This window comes from Bison bison, unplaced genomic scaffold (assembly GCF_000754665.1).
Source record: "Bison bison bison isolate TAMUID 2011002044 unplaced genomic scaffold, Bison_UMD1.0 scf7180017864519, whole genome shotgun sequence".
Lineage (NCBI taxonomy): Eukaryota > Metazoa > Chordata > Mammalia > Artiodactyla > Bovidae > Bison > Bison bison.
The window spans coordinates 5,588,928-5,602,352 of record NW_011495072.1 but is presented as its reverse complement, the minus strand read 5'-3'; the positions used below and the strand labels follow the sequence as shown (position 1 = coordinate 5,602,352).

The window sequence follows — 13,425 nt, the reverse complement described above, 5'->3', positions numbered from 1 at the left end:
GTTTTAATCAATTGAATAATCTATGTATTAAATCCTGTCAATTACTAATGATTATTTTTGATGATAATGTACTTCTGAGAAAACTTGGAGTAAATTCAGTTTGGGGTACTTGTGGAGGTAATATACTCTGTATTATTTTAGTTGTAGTTAACCCGCCTTGGATAGTGTCCAAAGCACATATATATACCTTTTGTATACCTCTCTAGAAAAATATATTGCTTTAGCGTGGTTCCTGGATTGTTCATAGGGTGGACAATTGATTCTTTTCATAGCACAGTAGGGGATTTGGAGAGAAAAAATTTGTGAAAGAAACTAGAATAGAGAGAAATGTGCTTAGAATAAAGGTAGTAAGAACAAAAAAATGAGAGAAAATGTTGGGTAGGGGACAAAGCAAAGAGGATATCTTGGAATCAGGAAAAATGTTGCAAGTGTAGATGTAGATGATCATGGCACTGAAAAGGGCATCTCATCATTTGTGCCTGAAGTCATGCCTCTGTGCTTAGGTGCTCAATGAATCATTTATGAATACTTTTAAAGGAGGCGATTAAGTTGCAGAGGTTGAGAGTCCAGGTGACGATACAAGAGAAATTGTGGCAGGTCTTATAAGGAGGTATTAACTAACACTGATTTATATACTAAATGTTATATAGTTACACAGTCTTCTGTAGCATTCCAAGTGCTTCATGTGTATTGTTTTATTATGATTTTAGGAAGGAGTATATGGAAAAATGAAAGCACAAATTTCTTAGTTACACACAATTGCAATAAAATCTGGAAGCATAATTTTAGACCACTATTAGACCAGGGACCTGACACTAATTTATCACATAGAATCATACTCTGTATGTGCTGAAAAGTCCTTCCTTATCATCTTCTGGGTCTCAGTGTTTTTTTTTACAGCTGAAGAAATTAAGGCCCAGAAAAATTCTCTGGGTGAAGTTTTACTATTTGCAATAAAGGAGAAAGAATAATTCTTACTTTATTTACTGTTATATAGCAAAGATGATTCAGCACTTTTAATTTTTCTTTTGTTAGCTTGGAGTTTTACATTTAAAAGAGGAACTTCAGAACAATTTAGAGTGTCCATAATGGATATGAGAACAATGAGTAAAAGTTCCAAGACTGTTTTTTAAAAATTCTACAGTTTCAAAAAGGATCAGATGTACTTGTCTCTTTCTGCTTTGCAGATGGGGAAATTAGGCCAGACAGATTCAATATTTTAGTTGATTTCTCATAGACCTATGGGAGATCTTGAAATGTGTTGCTTACCTTCAGAACCGATATTCTCATCATTAGGTTAGCACATATCTATTTTATATAGATTGTATGCCTAAAAGTTAAAATACGTGAAATTAATTATTTCCTATGGCAAAAATCCAGTGGTTGGCTGGCTAAATGGGCAAGAACTGTATGATCATGGTGTGTGAGCACTTTATGTCATTTACTCAGTCAATACTTTTAAGATCCTTCAGAGGATTCTCTAAGTCTGTGGCTCTAAAATAATGGAACCAGCTCTACCATAGAGGGAGCTCACATTTGTGAAGCACTGAGAAAACCAGACTCTATGAGCAAGGAATTCTTGTAATTTTGCTCTTGTGCTTTTAACCTGTTCTTTTGCTGTACACAATTTCTGTAATTTTGTTTCTTGGTATTTCATACCAAGAATATGCAAATTTTATTTGAAAGTATTTACCAGAAAACCCTTTTTAGTGGGTGAGTTCACTTCCTTGTCCATATAGAAAAAGTCTTTGATTATTGTGGTGTCAGAGTCATAGTTTCAAGTCTCTGAGCACTTAAAACACTAACTACTTTTTGTAAACATTTGTTCTTATTTATCTTGAGTGGATATCTAGGAGTAGAATTGCTGGGTCATCAGTTAAGTATATGTGTAATTTTATAAGAAACTGTCAAACTGATTTTCAAAATATTTTTATGTATCATTTTACCATCCCACCAACAGCATATGAAGGTTCTATTTACTCAAAATCATCACCAACACGTGGTGTTATCAGTTAAACAATAGGTATTTTTCTTAATTAGTGTTCATCGTTATCTCTTTCACTAGACTGTCAGCCCTTGAGGTCAAAGACTATAACATCCATTTTATATCTCTCAGTGCCTAGTTAAAATGCTCAATGTATATTTGTCTAGTTCATCTGTAGTTCTCATTCTGCAAATAGGAGACTGGTTGGAATGGCCACTAATCTCTGGAAGCTGACATTTAAAATACCTGTTAGCTTATTGACTTGTGGTTTCATTTTTTTCTTATGAGTTAATTAAAGACAAAAATTCTTTAACTTGTTAACTGAGGCTGAGTCCATGAGATTTCAATTAATGGAAGTTTTAGTATATGCAGTTTAAAAATGCTATTGGAATATAATTGATAGATTTGAGGAAAATTTGAGAAAAATCTTGATACAGTCTTCTTGATTGAATGAAAGTGAAGGTGAAGTCACTCAGTTGTGTCCAACTCTGCGATCCCATTGACTGTAGCCTATCAGGCTCCTCCGTCCATGGGATTTTCCAGGCAAGAAAACTGCAGTGGGTTGCAATTTCCTTCTCCAGGAGATCTTCCCGACCCAGGGATTGAACCTGGGTCTCCTACATCTGAGCCACCAGGGAAGTCATTCCACCATAGTTTGGCTCCAGATTGAATAACAATGTTTAATGAATTATAATTTATTTAATAAAATAATAAAACAAGTTTGCGTTCAAAGCTATTCCATGAAGATATGTATTTTCTTTTCTGACTATGATCCTTGAGAAGGTAAAGAATCCAAATATGCCAAGCCAACTGTACGGTATTTATAAGATGAAAAAAATCTTCTTAATCTTTGAAGTGATCAACTTATATCCCAAAGTCTCAAACTTGATTATCCCCTCTCAGTGGCAAAACTGTCATAACATTATCCAGCTCATTACAATGACCAGTTGATAGTGAACACACTCTTCATCAGGGGGCTCTCATTATTTAGGGCCTGAAATCATACCTCTGTGTTTAGGTGCTCAATGAATCATTTATGAATGATTTTAAAAGAGGCAATTAAGTTGCAGAGGTTGAGAGTCCTCTGATGTCTTCCATGTAGCCAAAACTTATTTTACTTTCCTGGCTAACCTACAGTGGGCCTGTCATCCTTGATTGTGTTACTCTCATTGTGTCAACCTATATTTTTTGCCTCCATAATCTTTTTAAGATAATGAGTTCCATACAACTTCAAGTAAAATAATTTTATTTTTCCAACTCTATTTCTTTCAACTTTAAAGGAATATCCCAAGGGTTAAGAAGAGGGGTTTTTAGATTGCTGGGTTTATCCCCGTAACACCAGTGTAATTTTAATTGACCATTTTTGGACTTTCTCTAGCCTTGTCTTTCTTGACAGACATTGAGTAGAATCATACACAAGATTATTTGCATTATTTGAGCTTATACTCAAGTTTGATCATTCACTTCCTTGATTTCTTTGCCCTTTCTTATTATGACCAATTTGTTGGCCTTTTAAGCTATTGAACCAAAATTTTTAGAAAAGCACGTTTCTGGGAACGCCCTTATTGAAGCCTATTAACTCACTTCTTACAATGATAAAGGCAGGTATTTTGATTGTTTCCAATGAATGAATTATTTTGTACTTAGTTGACTACATGTCCCTGCTATTTTTCTGTTGTAGTGTTTCAGCCTCGCCATTTCACTGGATCTAAGCGGCACTTGCAAGCAGGACTTTCACTCTGTGAGCTTTGTCATGATGGGGTACATGGATCATAGCCACATCTAAGTGTGCACAGAAAGCTTATTGAGAAAATTAACTATTCAAAAACACTAATATAGGGTCTAAGACAAAGTAGGTATTCAATACATACATATATTTATACACACACAAATACACATTATAGCACTTTCCAAACGTCCCTTCTGAATGTTCTAAAGGATACATGTAATATCTTAATCTTATCTTTGATTTAGCATGACTGCTATCTTCCTGATGTCCATGATTTTTGGCCTTGCATGTGGACAAGCAATGTCTTTTTGTATTCCAACTGAGTATACGATGCATGTCGAAAGGAAAGAATGTGCTTACTGCCTAACCATCAACACCACCATCTGTGCTGGATATTGTATGACACGGGTACGTAGTGCATTTCAGTTCTTTTAGCTGAAAATTAGATAAACCTAGACCCAGTCCTTTTCTATCCAGAAAGAAAATGAGATAAACCACAACCTCATTTCCAAAATCTAATTCTTGTTGGCTCTGTAGAGGTAGAGTGCACAGGTTACAGTGTATACTCAGCACAGTGGACACAGATAACTGTTTGTAACAGCTTTTTCCAAAATTTATTTAAATGGCATATTGGTCGCATGATTTAAGATGAAAGAGAGGGAGTGTCACTTTTATCTCAGCGGGGTTTAGTGTGGATATATTAAGTTGGCATTGGGAAATGGAACTAAAGAATCCTCCTCGAGTCCTATTTATGACAAAATAATGTTAATTAATTTTTATCTGTTTCCATTACTATATATTTTCTAAAGTCCTATCGCATTATGCTCCTTTTAAATTCTTTCCTCAGGATGTCAACGGCAAGCTGTTTCTTCCCAAATATGCCCTGTCTCAGGATGTCTGTACATACAGAGACTTCATGTACAAGACTGCAGAAATACCAGGATGCCCACGCCATGTTACTCCTTATTTCTCCTACCCGGTAGCTATAAGCTGTAAGTGTGGCAAGTGTAATACTGACTATAGTGATTGTATACATGAGGCCATCAAAACAAACTACTGTACCAAACCTCAGAAGTCCTATATGGTGGGATTTTCTATCTAATTTTAATAGTAATGTAATTTGCAATTTGGTTAAATGTATTTACCTAGAATAAAACTAATAAAATATTGACATATTTCACAACACCTTGTGTACATTTGAGTACTATTTCATCCATATCCTACCCATTCATGCATTAGAGAGCTTAAGGGCTTTAGAAGAAAAGGGGAGTGAAAGAGCATTTCCAGCTCATATGAAGGATGATTTCCACATGAAAGGGCAGAGTGGTAAAATGAAGAACAGGGACATGAGTTACTAATGAAAGCCAGTCTTAAGTAGACTCTTTTAACAGAGGGCCATGAGGTTCATCTTAGCCTATTAATAGAAAATGAATATGGGAAAGCTACAGAGTAGTGTTATCAGGCCCTGAAGTAACACATGGCATCAGTGTACTGGAGACACCTACTTCCAAAGGCTGAAACAAGACTGGAGCAAGGGGAAGAGTAAGGAATATGTGAAATTTGCAATATAGTACTTTATCCTGTCATTCAAATGCACAAGATAAAACTTCACCAAAACTCAGTAAACAGTATATTCTAATCTATTTAATTACTCTGGTGGGCCTACTGACTTATGAAAGCTATACTCCAAAAGCTTAGATAAGAGGCCATGATCATTTTACATGTAGAAGTCTAAATCCTTTGTAGTCTTTCAGGTAATTTGAGACATTTTTCAGCAACTTGTGCTGTTTGGGCTTTTGATGTCATGAAAAACTAGTATAATTATGAAAGATTTTAGAAATAGTGGTAGAGTGTGAAGGGATTTCATTGAGAGGAATCATCTTAAATTCTAACCTAAACCTTCAATATGGAAACACTGTTTTCCAGTAAATTTGCTTAGTAAGTGTTTTGTTTTTCTTTTCCTTTCTTAAGTACTCTTTCATCAGAGTTTGATTTCAAGAGCTGTGTGAAGTGACAGACCTAGTCCCCTGCAGACCTGACCTCAGAAGGATGACTTATCCTGTATTTTCCATTTCTCTCTATCCAAATTTTGGATAGAGAATTTGCCACTGGGTGAAAACCATTGTCAGCAGGGTCAGTTGTCTTTGCTATATCCCACAGTCACTGGTTGCATTAACGTGGGCATCATGTAAATACCTGCAGGCTGACAGTGTCTGAGGGGATGCTAAGGCAGTGCAGATGGATTAGTACCCAAACCCATGCTCCGCCGACAAGGACACAGTAGTTGTACATTTATATGCAAAGTCAGGAATCCAAATTATTCTTACCTTAATATCTGAAGTTGATATTAGGATGAGCTCCAAATATTAATCTGGGTCTTCGGGTTCTCGTATTGCTTGATGACATGAACACTTAAAGCTGCAGGATTATAACATTCCCTCTGAATCTGTATATTGAATATAGATATTTGATTAATGAGTAAAAAGTCTAATGTTTAAACCTAACTGGTACTAATCACATAAGACTTTCACAGAATCTGAAAAATGTTTTTCAAGAACTTGAACTGTGGAAAGGCTATGAGGTTCAGAGAGAGCCCTTATAAATATTCAAGCTCAGAAGACTTTTTTTTAAATTAATTACTTTATTTTAATTGGAGGCTAATTACTTTACAATATTGTAGTGGTTTTTGCCATACATTGAGATGAATCAACCACGGGCGCACATGTGTTCCCCATCCAGAACCCCCCTCCTCACTCCCTCCCCATCCCATCCCCCAGGGTCATCCCAGTGCACCAGCCCTGAGCACCCTGTCTCATACATCAAACCTGGACCAGCAATCCACTTCACATATGATAATATACACATTTCAACGCTACCCTCTCAAATCATCCCACCCTTGCCTTCTCCCACAGAGTCCAAAAGACTGTTCTTTACATCTGTGTCTCTTTTGTTGTCTTGCATATAGGGTCATCACTACCATCTTTCTAAATTTCATATATATGCATTAGTATACTATATTGGTGTTTTTCTTTCTGACTTACTTCACTCTGTATAATAGGCTCCAGTTTCATCCACTTCATTAGAACTGATTCAAATGCATTCTTTTTAATGGCTGAGTAATTCTCCATTGTGTATATGTACCACAGCTTTCTTATCCATTTGCCTGCCAATGGACGTCTATGTTGCTTCCATGTCCTGGCTATTGTAAACAGTGCTGCGGTGAACATTGGGGTACACGTGTCTCTTTCAATTCTGGTTTCCTCAGTGTGTATGCCCAGCAGTGGAATTGCTGGGTAGTATGGCAGTTCTATTTCCAGTTTTTTAAGGAATCGCCACACTGTTCTCCCTAGTGGCTGTACTAGTTTGCATTCCCACTGACAGTGTAAGAGGGTTTCTTTTTCTCTACACCCTTTCCAACATTTATTGTTTGTAGACTTTTTGATAGCAGCCATTTTGACTTGCATGAGATGGTACCTCATAGTGGTTTTGATTTGCATTTCACTGATAATGAGTGATGTTGAGCAGTTTTCATGTGTTTGTTAGCCATCTGTATGTCTTATTTGGAGAAATGTCTGTTTAATTCTTTGGCCCATTTTTTGTTTGGGTCGTTTGTTTTTCTGGAATTGAGCTGCAGGAGTTGCTTGTATATTTTTGAGATGAATTCTTTGTCAGTTGCTTCATTTGCTATTATTTTCTCCCATTCTGAAGGCTGTCTTTTCACCTTGCTTATAGTTTCCTTTGTTGTGTAAAAGCTTTTAAGTTTAATTAGGTCCCATTTGTTTATTTTTGCTTTTATTTCCATTACTCTGAGAGGTGGGTCATAGAGGATCCTGCTGTGATTTATGTCAGAGAGTGTTTTGCCTATGTTTTCCTCTAGGAGTTTTATAGTTTCTGATCTTACGTTTAGATCTTTAATCCATTTTGAGTTTATTTTTGTCTATGGTGTTAGTGTTCTAGTTTCATTCTTTTACAAGTGGTTGACCAGTTTTCCCAGAACCACTTTTTAAAGAGATTGTCTTTTCTCCATTGTATATTCTTGCCTCCTTTGTCAAAGATAAGGTGTCCATAGGTGCATGGATTTATCTCTAGGCTTTCTATTTTGTTCCGTTGATCTATATTTCTGTCTTTGTGCCAGTACCATACTGTCTTGATGACTGTGGCTTTGTAGTAGAGCCTGAAGTCAGGCAGGTTGATTCCCCCAGTTCCATTCTTCTTTCTCAAGATAACTTTGGCTATTCGACGCTTTTTGTATTTCCATACAAATTGTGTAATTATTTGTTCTAGTTCTCTGAAAAATACTGTTGGTAGCTTGATAGGGATTGCATTGAATCTATGATTGCTTTGGGTAGTATACTCATTTTCATTATATTGATTTTTCCAATCCATGAACATGGTATATTTCTCCATCTATTTGTGTCATCTTTGATTTCTTTCATCAGTGTTTTATAGTTTTCTATATATAGGTCTTTTGCTTCTTTAGGTAAATTTATTCCTAAGTATTTTATTCTTTTCATTGCAATGGTGAATGGAATTGTTTCCTTAATTTCTCTTTCTGATTTCTATATTGTTAGTGTATAGGAATGCAAAGGATTTCTGTGTGTTAATTTTATATCCTGCAACTTTACTATATTCATTGATTAGCTCTAGTAATTTTCTGGTGGAGTCTTTAGGGTTTTCTATGTAGAGGATCATGTCATCTGCAAACAGTGAGAGTTTTACTTCTTCAGAAGACATTTGTCATGTGGGCTTTCTCCTTCATTAAGGAGGCTAGGCCTGGACATGGGTATAGTGGCCTGTACCACCATGGAATCTTACAGTGGGTGCATCAGAGACAACTTGTTTCCTTCCACTGAAGGCAATCCATTTGGGTTAGACACATATATGTTGTATTAAACTACTTTTGAAAATGGAGTTGTCCAAGCAAAGAATCCTTGAAAAGAGCTTTGGAATTGGCATGACCCACAATTTACCTCAACTGGATCCATAAACTTGAGTATATGGAAATGCTGTTTTGGAAAGTATTAGTATTCTTTGGGTTTAGAAGTGAGACAATAAATAGAGAACTTAGAACAAATAAGAAATAAATAACAAATGAGCATAAATGAGAAACTGAAGAATAATTGCTTGTGTGAGAAGAGAAAGATGGAAATTTGGGAACATGTTCTGAATTGGTCTCTAATTCAATCTCAAGTTTGAAGGAGTCAGTTTTTGGCAGAGGATATTTGAGATTCAATTCCTTAAAAAGAGTCCCTCTTGTTTCTCATTTGACTTTGCAATATAAAGAGTTCTTTAATAACCTAATGGATTTGGAATCAGTGCAATAATCTTTGCATTTCTAATGGCCAAACTCTTTAGAAGTAAGTGAATGTACCAAGATGATATATTGTCAGGTAATAGTGTGATGATTCCTGATATAAGGAAATTCAAGTAATACAAGTTCTCTTTTAGAGGAAATGTACCTCAACATAATAAATGTCATATATACAAGCCCATAGAAAACATCATACCAATGAAAACGTTTTCTCTAAGATGAAGAACAAGACAAGAATATTCACTCTCACCATAGTATTGGAAGTCCTAGCCAGAGCAAGTAGGCAAGAAAAAGATAAAAGATGTCCAAATTGGAAATGAAAATGGTCACTGCATGACACTATATATAGAAAACCCTAAAGACTTCTGAAACATGTATAATATCATGTATTAAATGAGTTGCCAGTCCAGGTTTGATGCACGATACTGGATGCTTGGGGCTGGTGCACTGGGACGACCCAGAGGGATGGTATGGGGAGGGAGGCGGGAGGAGGGTTCAGGATGGGGAACACATGTATACCTGTGGTAGATTCATTTTGATATTTGGCAAAACTAATACAATATTGTAAAATTTAAAAATAAAATTAAAAAAAAAGATTTCATCAAAAAACTGTGAGAACTAATAAATGAATTCAGTAAAATTTCAGGATACAAAATCATGCATAGAAATTGGTTGCATTTCTATACATTAGTAATAAAGTAACAGAGAAATTAATAAAACCATCCTATTTACAATTGCATCAAAAATAATAAAATACCCAGGAGGTAAAAGTCCAGTACACTGCAAACTATAGGACATTGATTAAAGAAACTGAAGAAGACCCAAATAAATGGGAAGATATTCTGTGCTCATGGACTAGAAGAATTAATGTTGTTAAAGTAAATTTCCATACTACCCAAAATGATCTACATAATTCAATTCAATCTTTATCAAAATTCCAATGCTAGTTTTTACAAAACTAGAACAAACAATTCTAAAATTTGTATGGAACCACAAGAGACCTCAAATAAACAAAGCAAATTTGAGAAAGAAGAACAAAGCTGGAGCATCATCCTCCCTGATTTCAAACTATATTGCAAATCTATAGTTATCAAGACAGTATGGTATTGGCATTAAAAAAGACAATCAATTGAACAGAATAGAGCACCTAGAATAAAACCATGCATATATGGTCAATTAATATACAACAAAGAAGCCAAAATTATACAATGTGGAAAGAATAGTCTCTTTAATAAATGGTGTTGAGAAAACCGGACATCAATCTGCAAAAGAATGAAACTGAACTACTTTGTTACAGCATATACAAAAATCAACTTAAAATGAATGAAAGACTTAAAGGTAAGACCCGATTCCATAAGACTCATAAAAGAGAATGTAGGCAGTATGCTCTTTGATGTTGGCTTTAGCAATATTTTTTCAATCTGTCTCATCAGACAATGGAAACAAAAGCAAAAATGAACTACATAAAACTAAAAATCTTCTGCACAGCAAAGGAAACTATCAACAAGATAGAAAGACAACCTACTAAATAGGAGAAGGTATTTGCAAACAATATATCCCAAGGGGTTAATATCCCAAATAAACAAAGACTCATATAACTCAACATCAAAAAGATACATAAGCAATCTGATTAAAAAATGAGCAGAGGACCTGAATAGACAGTTTTTCCAAAAAATACATACAGATGGCCAACAGATACATGAAAAAATGTACAGTGTCACTAGTCTTTGGGAAATGCAAATAAAAACCACAATGAGATAGCATCTAACACCCGTTAAATGGCTATTATCAAAAAGAAAACAAATAGCAAGGAGAAAAGGAAACCCTTGTACACTGTTGGTGGGTTATAAATTGGAGCCACCATGGAAGACTGTATGGAGTTTCCATTAAAAAATTGAAAATAGAGCTACCATATGATCCAACAATTCCACATTTGGATATTTATCTAAAGAAAATGAAAACACTAACTGGAAAAGATATATGCACCTCTATGTTCATTCCTGCACTATTTATAATAGTCAAGATTGTAGCATCGTTGAAAACAACTAAGTGGCCATGGATGGATAAAGTTTTAGTAGATGTATATAATAGACCACTGCTCAGCAGAGAAGGAAATCTTCCCATTTTTGACAACATGGATGGACCCTGAATGTACTACAAGTGAAAAATTCTGATGGAGAAAGACAAATACCATTTGATTTCACTTATATGTAGCAAAAACCCCCAAATAAGCCCAGAGAAAAAGATAACAGGTGGTTGCCAGAAGAGGAGGGTGGGGGTGGGGTGGGTAGATGAAATAGATGAAGGGAGTCAAAAGGTACAAACTGCCAGTTATAAAATAAACAAGTCATAGGGGTGTACAGCATGGTGACTGTAGTTAGTAATAGTGTTGCACAGTTGAAAGTTACTGAGAGTAAATCTTAAAAATTCTCATCACTAGAAAAAAATTCTTTAACAATTTATGATGACAGATATTACCTAGACTTATTGTGGTGATCATTTTGAAATATTTACAGGTATTGAATCATTAATTCATATACCTGAAAGTAATATATGTCAATTATACCTCAATTTTTTAAAAGTTTATTTTTTTCTGTATGAGATTGCCTCCTTTACTGAGCAGCAAGTCTGAGTTTAAGTGCAATAAAAATTCTTTTTTTGTGTGGTATCTTTCACTCTACTTTTAATGTTAAGTATTAAGTTCTTCCCTACCCTCTCGTTTCTCCTGGCCAATTTCTATTTAGCTTTTAACACAGCTATGTCTCACTTTCTCTACTTCTATTACTTTTTACTTGACTCATTTGTATGGGTTCTTCAGGACTCAGTTTGGTGTCCTTAAAATTCAGGAAGCCTCTCTCCTCTGACCATCCTCTCCAAGGCTGAGTGGATCCACTCTGGGTTAACGATAATCATAGCACTTACCTCATGGTAATTATACTTTCCTGTTTTCCACTCTAACCTCCTTGAGGGCAGAGACTTGCTTTGTTCATATTAGCATATCAGCAGTCTCATACAGAGTTTTTTCAAGTGTACAAAATAGTAGTTCCAAAACAAAGTAAAAAAATAATTCTAATGTTAGAGTGGGTTGCAAAGAAATAGAGGAAAACAACAGAATGGAAGAGACTAGAGATCTCTTCAAGAAAATTAGAGATATCAAGGGAACATTTCATGCAAAGATGGGCTCAATAAAGGACAGAAATGGTACGTACCTAACAGAAGCAGAAGATATTAAGAAGAGGTGGCAAGAATACACAGAAGAACTGTACAAAAAAAGATCTTCCCAACCCACACCCACATGGTGTGATCACTCACACTCACCTAGAGCCAGACATCCTGGAATGTGAAGTCAAGTGGACCTTAGGCAGCATCACTATGAACAAAGCTAGTAGAGGTGATGGAATTCCAGTTGAGCTATTTCAAATCCTAAGAGATGATGCTGTGAAAGTGCTGCACTCAATATGCCAGCACATTTGGAAAAGTCAGCAGTGGCCACAGGACTGGAAAAGGTCAGTTTTCATTCCAGTCCCAAAGAAAAGCAATGCCAAAGAATGCTCAAACTACCGCACAGTTGCACTCATCTCACATGCTAGCAAAATAATGCTTAAAATTCTCCAAGCCAGGGTTCAGCAATATGTGAACCGTGAACTTCCAGATGTTCAAGCTGATTTTAGAAAAGGCAGAGGAACCAGAGATCAAATTGACAACATCCACTGGATCATCGAAAAAGCAAGAGAGTTCCAGAAAAACATCTATTTCTGCTTTATTGACTATGCCAAAGCCTTTGACTGTGTGGATCACAACAAACTGTGGAAAATTCTGAAGGAGATGGGAATACCAGACCACCTGACCTGCCTCTTGAGAAACCTATATGCAGGTCAGGAAGCAACAGTTAGAACTGGACATGGAACAACAGACTGGTTCCAAATAAGAAAAGGAGTATGTCAAGGCTGTATATTGTCACCCTGCTTATTTAACTTATATGCAGAGTACATCATGAGAAATTCTGGGCTGGATGAAGCACAGGCTGGAATCAAGATTGCCGGGAGAAATATCAATAACCTCAGATATGCAGATGACACCACCCTAATGGTAGAAAGTGAAGAAGAACTAAAGAGCTTCTTGATGAAAGTGAAAGAGGAGAGTGAAAAAGGTGGCTTAAAGTTCAACATTCAGAAAACTAATATCATGGCATTGGGTCTCATCACTTCATGGCAAATAGATGGGGAAACAGTGGAAATAGTGGCTGACTATTTTTCTGGGCTCCAAAATCACTGAAGATGGTGATTGCAGCCATGAAATTAAAAGATGCTTACTCCTTGGAAGGAAAGTTATGACCAACCTAGACAGCATATTAAAAAGCAGAGACATTACTTTGTCAACAAAGGTCCATCTAGTCAAGGT

General features: G+C 35.9%; 2 protein-coding genes across 2 annotated transcripts in view; one reads left to right on the top strand and one right to left on the bottom strand.

Moving 5' to 3' along the window:
• Positions 1–4,894, top strand: part of TSHB (thyroid stimulating hormone, beta) — a 5,334-nt gene extending 440 nt beyond the window's left edge. Inside the window, exons 2-3 of the mRNA XM_010830746.1 lie at positions 3,959–4,121; positions 4,561–4,894. Of these exons, the coding sequence (XP_010829048.1) occupies positions 3,960–4,121; positions 4,561–4,815 (417 nt within the window). The 5' untranslated portion in view covers position 3,959 and the 3' untranslated portion in view covers positions 4,816–4,894. The remainder of the gene's footprint in view (positions 1–3,958; positions 4,122–4,560) is intronic.
• Positions 1–13,425, bottom strand: part of TSPAN2 (tetraspanin 2) — an 86,198-nt gene that overhangs the window by 26,235 nt on the left and 46,538 nt on the right. Inside the window, exon 8 of the mRNA XM_010830748.1 lies at positions 6,041–6,159. Coding sequence (XP_010829050.1) covers positions 6,061–6,159 — 99 coding nt within the window. The 3' untranslated portion in view covers positions 6,041–6,060. The remainder of the gene's footprint in view (positions 1–6,040; positions 6,160–13,425) is intronic.